The sequence below is a fragment of the Channa argus genome, chromosome 12 (assembly GCF_033026475.1).
Source record: "Channa argus isolate prfri chromosome 12, Channa argus male v1.0, whole genome shotgun sequence".
In the NCBI taxonomy this organism is placed as follows: domain Eukaryota; kingdom Metazoa; phylum Chordata; class Actinopteri; order Anabantiformes; family Channidae; genus Channa; species Channa argus.
Window position 1 is genome coordinate 10,618,353 of NC_090208.1, and position 13,831 is coordinate 10,632,183.

General features: G+C 41.0%; 1 protein-coding gene across 1 annotated transcript in view; it reads left to right on the forward strand.

The window, feature by feature from the left end:
• LOC137137776 (collagen alpha-1(XXV) chain) overlaps nt 1–13,831 on the forward strand; it is a 131,983-nt gene that overhangs the window by 88,401 nt on the left and 29,751 nt on the right. The window contains exons 7-13 of the mRNA XM_067524423.1: nt 1,339–1,398; nt 2,376–2,447; nt 3,075–3,191; nt 4,507–4,542; nt 9,963–9,989; nt 11,531–11,575; nt 13,501–13,545. Coding sequence (XP_067380524.1) covers nt 1,339–1,398; nt 2,376–2,447; nt 3,075–3,191; nt 4,507–4,542; nt 9,963–9,989; nt 11,531–11,575; nt 13,501–13,545 — 402 coding nt within the window. The remainder of the gene's footprint in view (nt 1–1,338; nt 1,399–2,375; nt 2,448–3,074; nt 3,192–4,506; nt 4,543–9,962; nt 9,990–11,530; nt 11,576–13,500; nt 13,546–13,831) is intronic.

Consider the following 13,831-nt stretch of genomic DNA (forward strand, 5'->3'; position numbering starts at 1 on the left):
TTACTATAGTGAGCCAGTCTTTCGATCTGTTTATTCAGGTTGGTTATTTATGGTGAAGCAAGGCTGCAGCAAAAACATCTATCCAGCCAACATGTCAATGTCTCCAGAATCTCCAACACTAAAGACATTCACATGTGACGTTTTGCTAAGTCCTGACCCCCTTTGTTAGTGTTACACCTGTTGTGTTGTGTGTTATCACACAGCTCGTGTAATTTAGTTGATGCCTTCACATTTACTTTTAAAAAGTTGAGTAAGGTTCGCTGTTTTTTCTACCTTTTAGCCATTGCTGCATAAATAACTATCCTTTGTATAACACTGTAGATCCTGTACTAGGTAGTCAAGTTATGGCAAAGAAACATTTAAGATCACTTATTCTGTTATAATGTAATTCCATTTGGCTGTGCAACTTGAGTATTTCCCAACCAGATGTTTTACCATGTTTTAAACTCATTCTGTAAAAAAAAGTTATTTAATCTATTGATGATATTATCGATTACTACTGTAAGTTGAAAGCTTATGAGTTGGACATGCTAATAGTTGCGTCTTACTTTAGTCGCACTTCACCCCCCCCTTTTGCACTTTTGCTAAACTCCTTAAATACTTGAAAGACTAGTTGCTTTAGTTTCGGGTAGGGATTTAGCAAACAATCAATTCATGTTTTAGTGGACATTTAAATGGCATCGTGACTGTAAAACTTACTATGAAATGTCATGTTTGCCAGGAATGCAATAACGAGCGGTAAAATAAAAATGTATCTGTGTATAGACAATATTTCATCAAAACGAATAATTGGGTGCCTTTATTTGAGTATAACATTCAAAGCCACGTTTAGCTGTCAGTGTTTCTGGACTCAGATTAAAGTTGCCATTTGGCTATAAACCGTCTCCTCAGAGGGCAGAAGACAGCCCGATTCTCTCTTCCTTTAATCAGTTTTCATGAGTGGATCACATCTGTCATGAAGGTTGTTGACAGGGGAATTTGAAACCATTTGATTGAATTTCCCAGTGTTTCCCCCCCAAAAAGTCCACGAACAATGCCGCTCCCCAGCTTACCAGCATGTTACAGCTCAAATGTCTGTTCTGTGATCATCTCAACAAATGTTCAGTCTGGACATGTGGAAGAAAACAACAGGAAACTGTAGCATACTGTCTACTCCGGATGGAGCCAGAGCCATTTCAACTGGTTAAGGTTAACTGTTTTCATACAGCTTATTTGACACATTTATAATAGTATTAAGATCTTTAATGCTTATCTTCTTACCCCTTCAACTGTTTTTGTTCACCCAGTGTTTGAATGTCATGCTTGTGTTGTGCCATTTTCTGCTGTTTGTCCCTTTAGGGATTGCCTGGTCTCCCTACGCTGGCTGCTTTGCACAGCAATCAGATCCTGACTGTCAAGGTTTGTCGTGGCGGTGCCGCCTAGCCGCTCTGTCCGACCCCTCTGCAGCACACACTGAGAGTGAATGAATTGCTGTCGGCTGTGTTTTGTCAAGCCGTGAGGATGGAGTAGGGCACGGGAAAAAACCCACTTTGATTAATCACAGCTAGCCAGTTGTTGTTCTCTTCCTCCATTGAAGCTACCCGTCTTTCATTCAAGAGGTTTCTGTTCCATGCTCCATGCCAGGCCTCCCACTGAAAGCAAAGGTGGCCTTTTACAAGCCAGTAATATGCAGTATGCAGTGGACTGGAACAAGAATCCATCAGCATCCTAAAACCAAGACTGGTTTGGCTGGTGTCCACTGATGCTAAACTGAATGGAAGGAACTCCAAGAGAAATACTAGATGATAAACCAAAGTGGCAAAGTGTTTTTTTTTTCAAGTCATGCCCATGGTTCACCACAAATCCTTCAATCCACCAATTTGGCCTTCAGGATTGTTTAAGCATAGGAGGAAGCCACCTAACAGCAAAGGACACAAGCAGAGCACTGAATGGAACATGGTTAGAACTCAGCCTGAACTCATGCTGGAGTCAGAGTGTGCAGCTCCTGGGGTCTGACTTAGCGGCAGGCGCAGCGATGATGATGATGATGACAGCACGTTCACAGACGAGGAGAAATTCCCTTTTTCCCGAGGACTGTGAGCCCACTGTGGCGCCCTCGCACCCTTGAGGTGGTAATTATGGGCCCTGGCTCCAAACAAATTAAGCCCAGACTTCCGAAGCAAAGCCACCTCCATAGTTGGAAAATGTGTGGATTTCTCCTCCATCTGTGAAGGCGCTGGACCCGGGTTCATGAACACAAGCCTTTCTAACAAAATCTGTTTCTTTTTGCATTTGCCTTCCTTCTCCTCCTCCTCCTCCTTCTTCTGGGACCTCATGCTTCTTCAACCTTCTCTCACCTCTGACCTACGACCTCTTGACCTCACACACCTGCTCAGATGGTCTTCCCTAAGATCAATCATGGCTTTCTTTCCGCTGACCAGCAGCTCATAAAACGGCGGCTCATTAAGGTAGTGGCTGCGTCCTCTCTTGTCTCTCTGTCCACTTCGCCAAGTCTCACCGAATCACTCCTGTCTGGCCATCCTGCAGATTGCATGCAAGCCTACAGGCAGACCTGTCATAAACACTCTTATTTTTTGTAAAAAAGGTTTTATTAAGCTAAAATGAATTACAGTCCTGGCACTAGTTAAAGTAGTTTCAGTACGCATTGATTAATGAAGTTAGATTGCTGAATGTTTTCTCAGAATTACTTTAATCCAGTCTAACTATGGACCACACATTTTTTGTATATTTTTCCTCATATTATTGTAGCTTTGTGATCTTTTTTGTTCAGCCAGCACCCAACGTTCAATCCCTCTTCTACTCATGAGGTCCATTCAGGAATGCATGCATGTTAAGGGATTAATATTTCTTCTATAAATCAGAACATTTACTGCTCTATCTTCATTGTACTATTCTAAGCCGTAGCCATAATATCCAAAATCCTCCATGTTATGAATGGAAGCACCTCATAGCCACCCCCTGAAATCATTCTACTGCTTTTTCTTCATTATCATTTATCTGCAGTGGCTCCAATCTCAATGGATCCAACCATATCGCGGCATAATAATGTTGAAATGTGCTATTTTGCCACACAGGGAGATCAGGGGCAGGCAGGACCACCTGGGCCCCCGGGTCCACCGGGCCCTCCTGGGCCAAGGGGGCCACCAGGGGACACTGGCAAAGATGGGCCAAGAGGTGTACCTGGTCTACCAGTGAGTTTTGAGCTTCGCCTGACGCCACTGACCAATTGTTTAAAAACTTTATTATGATTAAATGTAATAATTATAATTTTTATTATTATTATATGTTGGATGTTGCTGCAGTTCTTGGGTAGAAATAGGACTATGTCAAATTCATATCCAGATCCCATGCTTGAACATTATCCCATTTTTTTTCCACCACAAAACTTTTAAATCATTTCCCAAGTCTGCCATCCTGTTCTGAGTGTGTGCCATAGTCTGTCCACCTCCATTAAAAAAAATTCTAGTTCCATCCTTGCAGGTTACCATAACAACAGAAGTTCTAGCCAGGTTAAAAACGTTGATTTACAAAGCAGTGAACATCGGCAGCTGTTACATAGTTGATACATGGAGCAGCCATGTTGGATTTTGAGCCCAGAATCCGACTTGCATGTAAGGATGAAACTATAATGAATTAATTTATAATCAATTTAGCGCTGAGATGGTTTTTCTCAGTGAAATCCTTTCAAATCAAGATGAGAAGTTACACCATAGCTCATAAAGTCGCTAGCAAAACATGCTCCCAAAAGAATACTTTATTGTATGGATTTACATTTACTTGGCTGTTTTTCATTATACCATAACATGTTCCTTGTCTTTAAGTGTTTTACTGCCATCACACTAATTTGTGTGAGCTCGGCCTGTGAGAGAACGGAGAAACAGAAAAGGCCTGTCAATTAGGTTCAGTCATAAAACCTTCTTAGGGCTCCAGCTGATCTTTATTGACTTGGCAGGACTCACAGTCAGAGTGCAAAAAAAAAGGGAATTAAGTGCTGTTTATCTGATTCTCTCCAAGTTCTGGATGGTTATTGTTATTAGCTCTTCTTCTTACAGTGGCGACAATTTTTGTGATTTTCTTAGAAATAAGCTTCTCCTGCTTGGGAGTTATTATTTCTTATTAGTTATTTCTCCTATCGTGAATCTCTCAAGAAGGGTGGCAAAAAAGTGTCCTCTAGATTCAAAAATGGGATAATGTTCAAGCATGGGATCTGGATCTGAATTGGGCATAGTCCTATTTTTACCCAAGAACTGCAGCAAAATCCAACATACAGGAGCCCGTAGCAATAGTAAATACTAGAACAGAGACAGGGATTCAAGGGTACAGGTAGGACACAGCAGGATAAAGGCCTCGCAGCCAAGTGCCCGAGCTGGCACTACCTGGCATCCAAACATAATGTGTAAAATGCTGTTTTTAACCAGAAAATTGCACATAATCATTGTCACATTGTCAACTTTTCAAACAAGCTTGTGCTGCATTCTTTAATGATCTGTTCTGTGTTTCCTATAGGGTGATCCCGGGCACCCTGGAGAAATTGGACCCATGGTAAGCACTTTTTCCGCATGATCTGTGGCTGACCTTGGATACCAGTTTGATTTAGCACCAGCGTATAGCTTAGGATGTAGGCTGTAGAAAGACACAATTAGCTTTAACTGTTTTTTTGAAGAAACAGTTTGACATTTTGGGAAATATGAGTATTTGATTAGCAGAAGTTTATGAAAAACAAAACTGAAAACGGCTGTCGAAAAGTAACATAATCTGCTTGCCAACACATCTAGGGCTTATTAATTAACAATTTATATTTCATTGGGTTTTGGTAATATACCCCCCGGTCAATGTACATATTTACAGACTGTTCTGTGTATGATATGAGTCTCCTAATTAACTATAAATAATAAAAACAAGACGGTGCATTTCTTTGTGGAACAGGTTTGTTTTTCTCCTCTTTTGTAATGATTGTCCTCAGCTGAGAACAGTTTTCAATGCACAAACAATCCGAGGATGCTAGTGCTTTTGAAAATGGCTCTCGCCATTTGCAGGCTGGGGGTTCTGTTTAATAAGCAGCAGAATAATGGGTCTAGTTTTCATTTAAACATATTTCTACTGCTGCGGAATTTTCCCCTTCGATTTTAGTTATGTGCTGCAGCTTAGTTTATTAATAAAGCAATCATGTAGGCACGCTGCCACTTAGGATAATTTTAAATGCATGTTAGTTTATGAGATATTCATAAGGTGGTTTATGAATGCTATGGTGATTATTAATGACACACTTTATGATAGCCTGCAAAAGTGTTTGTTTTCTCTCACAAAACTCTTTAAACTCTACAGTAGGGACAAGCTGTTCCAGTTAACAGCAACTGGATACCACTTGTGGTGTTCAGCAAATAAAGCACTTGATTAAAATTTCCTCATAAAAGCTGCATCGAATAGGTCGAACCAATTTCCAGGGAAAAGCAAGGTCGGAAAACGTGAAATGCCAAAACGCTCAATGATGTCAGTTTTCACAAGTGCAGGCGAGAATAAGTGAAACTGACAGAGGAGGCGATATCAAGACCATCCATCTCTGATTTAATCTCCTTGGACCTTTCCCATGGTGTGGAAAAGTTTGGTGAATTGGAAAAATATGGACAGAGAAAATAAAGAATGGTGAGGCTTCAGTGTTTAAACAGACATGCAGTGAGAGGAGTTTAACGATGCGAATCGCTTAAGATGCTATGCTCCATTAAAGTGACTTCATTTTACTTTACGTTGCTCCAGTGTTCGGATTTTGGTGACTTTGATTGTGTTTTCATCCATTATTTGCTTTGTGCTCGTGGCGGCGTGAGCTGCACAGTTTTGTGAATGTAAAAATCAATATGGATGGACCCAGGTGTGCTCCCCTAAGCTGCCAGTGCTTACACAACAGCTCATGACAGCAGCTGGAGTATTTCTGCAAGAGATTAATGGTGAATCGCATTCAAAATGAGCTCAGTTTTGTGTAAAAACTATCCACTATTCACTGTAATTCTTGAAATAAAGCGTACTATTTCATGTGGATATACACTAGATGACACTAATGTACTTTTAACAAGGAGTAATATCATTTAGACATCAAACCTTCCCTCCCTAAAGCGCCGTAAGATGAGCACGTCTAAGCGGTTGTAAAAAGATGTGACATGGCTGCTCAAACACAGCGGAGTGGTTGTCGTTTCTGAGTTTCCAGCCAACAGCTTGTTTGCTACTCTTTGGAGCAAAGATAATGGATTAGAAAGAAATGTTTCTGTAGATCATCATTTGGGTTGTTGAACCTCTGGAGACAGAATAAAAAGCAATTCTCCATCACATCATCAGTCCACACCCTTGATTGGCCTTTGAACATCAATATGAATTAGATCTGCAGAGGCAACCAGACCAATAGGCTCCACTTTGTGCAGCAAGCTGAAAGGATGATCTGCGATGGCCACTTTCAGACTTGCTGCGAGCTTGAGGTCGGGTTGCTGAGGTCGATCCTTGAGCACCTTTTGCTGCCTTTACGGTGCTCGCTAGCGTCCACTTGACACAGCTCAGCGTTATTTATCTTATTTTTTTTATGTAGATGCTATTGTTTTAAGAGGCAAACGTAGATGCCAGAGTTTTCCAGCAGGCTTCCAGGACATATGGTGCTGGTTAGGAGGATTAAGTTCTTGTGGAGCAACACGGAGGCGGGGGGAGGTGGGAAGAAGAAGAAAAAGGAAATATTTTCAGGACTGAATTCAGAATCATCAGCGCCATGAGGTCTCTCTGGGGTAAATTAAGGGGGTCTTCAGCTTTCTAAAGGTGGCTTGCAGCCTTGCACACAGTTTTCATTTTGAACTCGATTTTGCTTCAAAAGGACTAAATGTGGAAAACTGTGTATTCTACTGTATGTGGTGTTGCATCTGTCCCATCCGTAGCTGTCGTTTGGTGGTATTTCCAGTTAGTCGTTTACATCCTGCTTATATGTAGTTATATTACACGTCAGGATGCAGGCATCTAATTTTTATACCTATAATATTTTGGTTCTTTGACTAAGTTGCTTCCTTTCAATGTGAGGCCAAACATGAGGGGCAAAGATGTGAGTAGGACATGCTCTGTTGACTCCAGAAATGCTGTGGCAAAAGTCGACGTCAATGAGAAAAAGCCTTTTGGTGTGGAACAAATCTGTGTTTTCTTAAAGGATTGTTTTTCACAATGTGGGGCTTAGTGTCATACATTTATGCAGGATACCCAAAGGCAGGATCGTAATGAGGAATTTAAAAAGTCTGAGGTCATTTGGTCATGTTTTTTTTTGTCCAGAAAGGGCTGATGGAAAGTAGCTAGTGGCTAAATCTGGTACAAAATCCTCAGTTCTACGTGTTTGACAGTACAGCTGAAATGACTGAGTAGTTAATCTTTCAGTCATCAATAAATAAAAAATGTATTTCATTTAAAGCTCCCGTCCATTTTCTGTAGTCAGTTTCTCCAGTTTTAGCTTTGGATTTAGGACGGTTGGTCTGACACACACATTACTGGGAAATCATTCTACACATTTTTTACTTTTCCCCAACCTTTAATAAGCCCGATGAATAATCTAGAACTATAGAAACTAAGAGATTAATCAAAAATGGGAAGAGATTGTAGCAATTTGTGAGATGCAAAAACTTCATTTTGTCCCTGACAAGTTAATGAAATGAAAATTGAAGGTAAATGTAACTAATAATTCCACTAGAAGAACAACCAGATCCTCTTTGTCAAACCACTAAACTCAATAAGAGTTACTTTATGCAGTTTTTTCTTCCTTGTCTTTTGGTATACACGTTTCCAATCTTGTCTCCCGCAGCTGGTTAATTCTAGTTGCATATACAGAATAAACAAAAGACTTTTGGGGCAATGTTTACTTATCAGGAGGCTGCAGTTTGTTATTGCACAGATGTATGCGCATTAATTAGGAGTAATATGGTTAAAACTGTAATCACTTCACACATGTTCACATTTGACATTATTTAGATTTTATTCATTGACAGACATTTTGATTATACTGTTGAAAGACAAAAGGACCCATTTTGTCCAAATATAATTTTTCTTAATTTTCTAAACAGCTAGTTTCAAACCACCTCTGCTCGAAGCTCCAACATGTAGCTCAGCTCTTCTGTGCCACAGTCGTCCCAAGTATTCTTCTTGTACATGCTGAGCCAGACGTGCGCCCTCTTGAAGTTGCTGAAGTGCAGACTGAATGTGGGAATTGACCTGGGCCCCATTGTTTGTCATTTCCGACTCATGAAGAAAGCACCAAACATTCAATGCTTCAATAGGCGCCACGTTGCACATCCGTGGACTCTTCCCCTTTATGAATGTAAAATGAGGCGGCCGAGGTGCCATATGCAGCGCACGTGCTATCATGATGAATACTTACAGTAGAAATAACTTTTAGAATGAAGATGTTTGGGATAGTCGCTGTTTTTAATTAACCCAACAATGTCGAGGCCCAAAGCTGAGAACAAAAGAAGCAGGATGCCGACTTCCTCAAAGGCTCTTGACTTGACTAAAAAAACAAAAACCTGCTTTTGAGGCAGTAGCTCCTGAGTGCTCTCAGATGTAGCCAAGCTAATTAGCGCTCAGTCGAGTGGCACATGCTCTCACATACCTAGCGGGTCATAAAGATGTTTACCAAACCGTACCGAGCATAGCTAACAAAAGGCTTTTAAAGGCAATCGGGAGCAAAACCTTTTTTCTTGTTTGCCTGAGTTAATAAAACTTGTTCATTGAGGTTTTTGCTGTAAGTGCAGATGGAATCCACAATAAATGAGCTGCGACTGTGTGGCCCATTTCTGTAAATGTGAGAAGCTGTTGCTGCAGGATTTAGGTTTGCAGAACGGGAACGTTTGGAGCTTCAGCGATCGTCATGTTTGAGCAACAGAAACTAAACAAATGTGAATAGATCACAAAAGTGGTCCAAAAACTAGTGATTATATTTGCGTTTTTAGCTTAACCAAGTGCACATTGGTGCTTCGACGGCAGGGCAAAAATTGGCCACTTCTTCACAACATATCTGCACCGACAGTGAAAATTTTGAGCATGTCCTTGTTGGCTACTTTTTAATAAACTCATCAAGGGCCCAGAAATATTTAGTGTTTCCAAATATACTGCATCAACATGACTAAAGCTATGAACGTTGTTGTTGTAGAAGGCTTGTGGGGCAAAAGGGCTGCGTGGCCTTAACCCAACTGCAAGTGATGAGCCAAATGGCACCATTTACCGTAGACCCTGAGCACAGTGAGAAAAATGTTGGCCAAGGCGAAGCGTTGTAACAGCCAAGCGTTAAGGCGATGATGAGTCTTGTGAGGAAGGAGCTAGGTCACAAAGCGGCCCTGTTGTTCTGAGGCAGGTATCTGATGGAGGCGGCTGAGGATCCAACATGGCCTCCACGTTCCTCTGTGGTAAACTAACAGCAGATTTAAAAAAAAGTAGAAATCATCCTCCAAAAAGCATCTATCACAGACTTAAATCTCAGAAACGTGGCGCCTTTTTTGCCCTGACTTATTAGCTTCGTAAGGCTTTCCAACTATGAGCCCATTTAGGTAATGAACCTCTGTACGTGTTGGACTGTAGAATGTAGAGCAGCCAAACAAGACAGGTTTTTACAGTCGAATAAAAAGATCAGCAAACAGTACAAAAGATAAAACCGTAAGATATATTGCTATCCGTGGTCTCATTAGAGAATCGTGTTTATGGTGTAGCTCAGAGTAAGTTGGTTTTCCTTCTTTGTTGAGGAATAAAACAAAGGATTGATTGTGATTCTGTTCTGCCTGAAGGGTGTGTGCTCACTGTATGAAATCCTACCAGAGACTTTGCCAGTCTCTGTGCTGTGACCGTGCTGGCTGTGGAAATCATATTACTTCATGAGATGTGAAGGGTTTTTTTTTTTTTTTTGCTTGTTCTATTACTCTTCCATTCACTCTGTCTCTCTATGTCTCTTTTCTCATTCACAGGGGCCTGGGGGGCCACCAGGGTTGAAGGTATGTTAAAAAGAAAAATCATGTTCCCGCTTTTCTTTCAGATGAAATAAAATCCGATTCCCTTCACTTTATCTGCTGAATGATATCAAAAGCATTTCACGCCGATAAGGATCTGTCTTTGTCCACTTCTTACAATCTTCGGTTTCTTTTTTGAATTTTTCTCGCAGTAACAATGTTTCAGCTGTGATAAGTTGCACTTGTGACTAAGTGGTGGATCCGTGTACCGCAAGATTAAGCAGTACACAGGCTGATTTTCGAAAAGTGGATAGAAAAGATGGGAGTTGTAGCTCAAATTTGGATTAGGAGGGAAAGGGGTGAAAAAGGGTGACAGAGGGGGAGAGACAGAGAGCAGAGAACCTGGAGCTAAGTGCTGTGAAACAGGCTGCAGGTCCCTGGCGGCGCTGATGTGAGAAACAGATGTAAGCCATATCCAGCCATCAGGTAGCTGCCAGTGTTTGTTCAGTGTAACCCAATCAGACACTTCCTGTCTGTGCTGTCATCTGTCGGCAAGGCCTCCCGTCGGCGTAGGAGGGCGTGTGTGTGCGCACATGTGTGTGTGTGTGTGTGTGGAGGGGTCAGTGATGACACACTGCCGTGTTAATGACTCATAAGCCAGGCCCCAGGGCTACTCAATTAGTTCTGCTGCTGGTGGAGCACTGTGTTTAGCAAAGGGGCAGTTATTCAAGTTTCACCACCACCTTGGTGTCTGATTTAGTGACATGAGATTATACAGAGGATGAATCATATATTTGAAATTATCTGAGTTGAAACAATAAACTTTATGAACTGTCCCTCCCCACCGAGACCTGTTTTCCTTCAGAGTTTCTATGGCGTATATTAGAAAAGATGCAAAATCATTGTTTTTATTAGTTTGCCTTGTCTGTTAGTTCCCCCATCTCCGATCTATAAATGTGACCATGGTAACAGCAAATCATTTTTATTATGGAGGAGCACAAATAGCCAACATAAGCACACCACTAGACGGGAGAGTGGGAGTTCAGTTAAAAGGTTTTTGGTCCTAATCATCAACTTTATGTGAGTTAAAGCAGTACATGTAAAAAACAAGAGCTACAGTACAACATGAGTACATCTTCTTCTTTCAGCTTAAAGCTCAACATAATTTTTCTCCGCTCCCGCTGGTACTTTCTGCCTGTATCATCCATAACTTAGCAGACCCTAAAATATGACATGCAGTATTTATTCTGGCCTGGTTTGATAAGATCAGCACACACCGGGTGCACAAGTGGCGATGGGAACAGGGGACCGGCCTGTCTGGTGTGTGTGTGTGTGTGTTTTGTCATATAGTTCTGTATGAGAGCAGTTTTTGTGGAGTATGTGACTTTATTTTTGTTTTGGGTGTTGGTGTCCACTGGGAGATGGTTCAAGCCTTTGATTGAGTAGGTAGAAAGAAAAAGTGCATATATTTACATTTATTTCACATTTTTTGATAACTATAGCTGAGGTGTTGAGTTGCCTTAAAAGCAAAATACAGTGATCATTTAATATAATGACCTCTGAAGGCCTTTTTGTTTATTTCCCAGGGTTCACTTGGGCCTCCTGGCATCCCAGGTGTTGACGGACAGAAGGTGAGCTCATACAAACAACTCAACAACTGATGATGACTGTGGTATAAATGTCTACTCGTTCCTTTTGGTGCTTTGCTAGTTTCCAGTAAGGACACGCTGTTGTGATGTTGTTACACAATTGTGCAAAAAATAATAATTACAAATAGAAAATCTTTTAGAAAAAAACTGAAGAATATGTGAAGGAAATTTAAAATCCATCTGTTAGAATTATGATTAAGTATCTTTTTCATTTGATTCTAAATTTAGTCTGAACCAGTATAACACAAGGTCAGAAAGCTAATTTCCATCCACACCTGAAAGTATTTTGTCTTCAAAAGGCCCAGACAATTTAACACACTTAGAATTTTCATTAGTCTTCTTCGCCATGTGTTGCCCTTTTCATTTTAGAAAAGTTCTGCCACGCAATCTGACAATTTCAAACCACCATCCTATTCAGGAGAAATCCCCTGGGCTGCATCTTCAAGCCTTAACCACAAAGTATAATTTTGAGCTGCCTGCGAATCTCCTCACACTCTCAGCTCGTTCCTGCATTTAATTTCCATAGCGAATAAAGTAGACACAGTGCAGGTGTTTGACAATGGGGGGAAATTGGAAAAGCGTATTTATTTCAGAACAAACGATGTCATAAATGACGTGAATGAGTGCAGAGATGACTCTCTCTCTAATCTTGAGCATACTTTTGCGGAGATATGAGCGGAGAGGCACGCATGGCTGTAATGGGAAACAGAGTGAAGAAGTTGGATTTTGGCGTCGAAGCTGCACTAACTCTGAACGCTGAAGGCCTACCTCCATATTTGTGCAGCGACTCGGGTTTGCCAGCAGCCATGAAATAGGACTCCAATCCTGTGCGACGCAGTGATAAAACAGAATCTGTTATGGTATGCAAGTGTCACTCAAGCAGAAAGTTGAACTCTGGAGCAATTAAAACAGCTCTGCCTGCAGTGGCAGATTGACTGGTAGACATCGCATTGATCTGACATTGATATCCACTGAAAGGGGGATGATCGCTAATGCAAACCTTACCAGCCCCACTTGAGGAGTTTTTAATCAGACTCCATCATCGTTATGGCAATAGATTATCATCATTATGTCAATGACTCCCATATGTGAGCTGATAGATGATACATGATTCCACCATTTACGAAGGGTTTCACTACTAGTAGAGGGGTTCCTCCCTAGACATAGATTGCACACACTAATATTCCCTCAAAGTTTTATTGACAAATGTCTCCAATCATTATGCCAATTGGGTAAAAGGCAAAAGGAATAATGTTCACAGTGAGCCAGTTTTCCTTATTCTATAGCCACTGTCAAGCAGCTCCTTCATGTGTTTTGCTCCAAATAATCCAAAGGGTAAAGTGCTTTTCCATCCTGCATTAATCAGAATCATCCATCTAAAGTTGTCTGTCTGGGATGAGGAATAGCTGCTATTCTTCTAAAGGGCTAATGATGTGGTGGGTTTGCAAAGATCGCGGGGTTAATTGCCCTTGGCAACAGATGCTCTGAAGTTAGTTAGCCGATGAGAGCAGAAAGAGCGGGGTTTCAAAACTCCTGTACGAACAGCAAAACTGGCATTCATCACGTGGACTTGGCTTCCTGCTTTTCCTCATGTTCTCAACCAAAGCAGACATAATTAAGCTTTTAATCAGCTTGTTTATTCTCTCTACTTTCAGATTTAGTTTGTGGTCGTAATATTTTATACTTTTGAACTTTTATTCACTTAATTCTCAGCCCTGCAGTACATGTTTCGAGTCTATTGCATTTATTCTATGTGGACTAGGTGGCTATCAGCTATCGGGCAAATGTGTAACAGCTGTGCACCAACAACGCAAACCTAACCTCTGTCAGGGTTAAAGGTTATCTCTGTCCAACCCAAACTTTGGTGCTTAAACAACACACTGAATACAGCCACTGTGTGTTCATAGGGGGACGTTGGAATCCCAGGATTGGACGGTGTCCCCGGAGCCAAGGTCTGGTCCACGCACAATCTGTGTTCTCATATTTGTGGAAATCAAAAATCATGTATTTTTGGTTTTGTTTTGGTTGTATTTTTAGCTTTTCCCGTCAAAGAAACATCATTTACTTTTGAAACAAATTTTTAACCTTATATTGCGCACACGTATATTTTATGTTTAATATCATATACATGCATGATATATCATGGCAAATCATCTTCGTAACATATACCTATGTGTGTAATTAAATGTGATAGTAGTTCCCACCATAGGCTTTCATCATACTATTACAATTAGGATT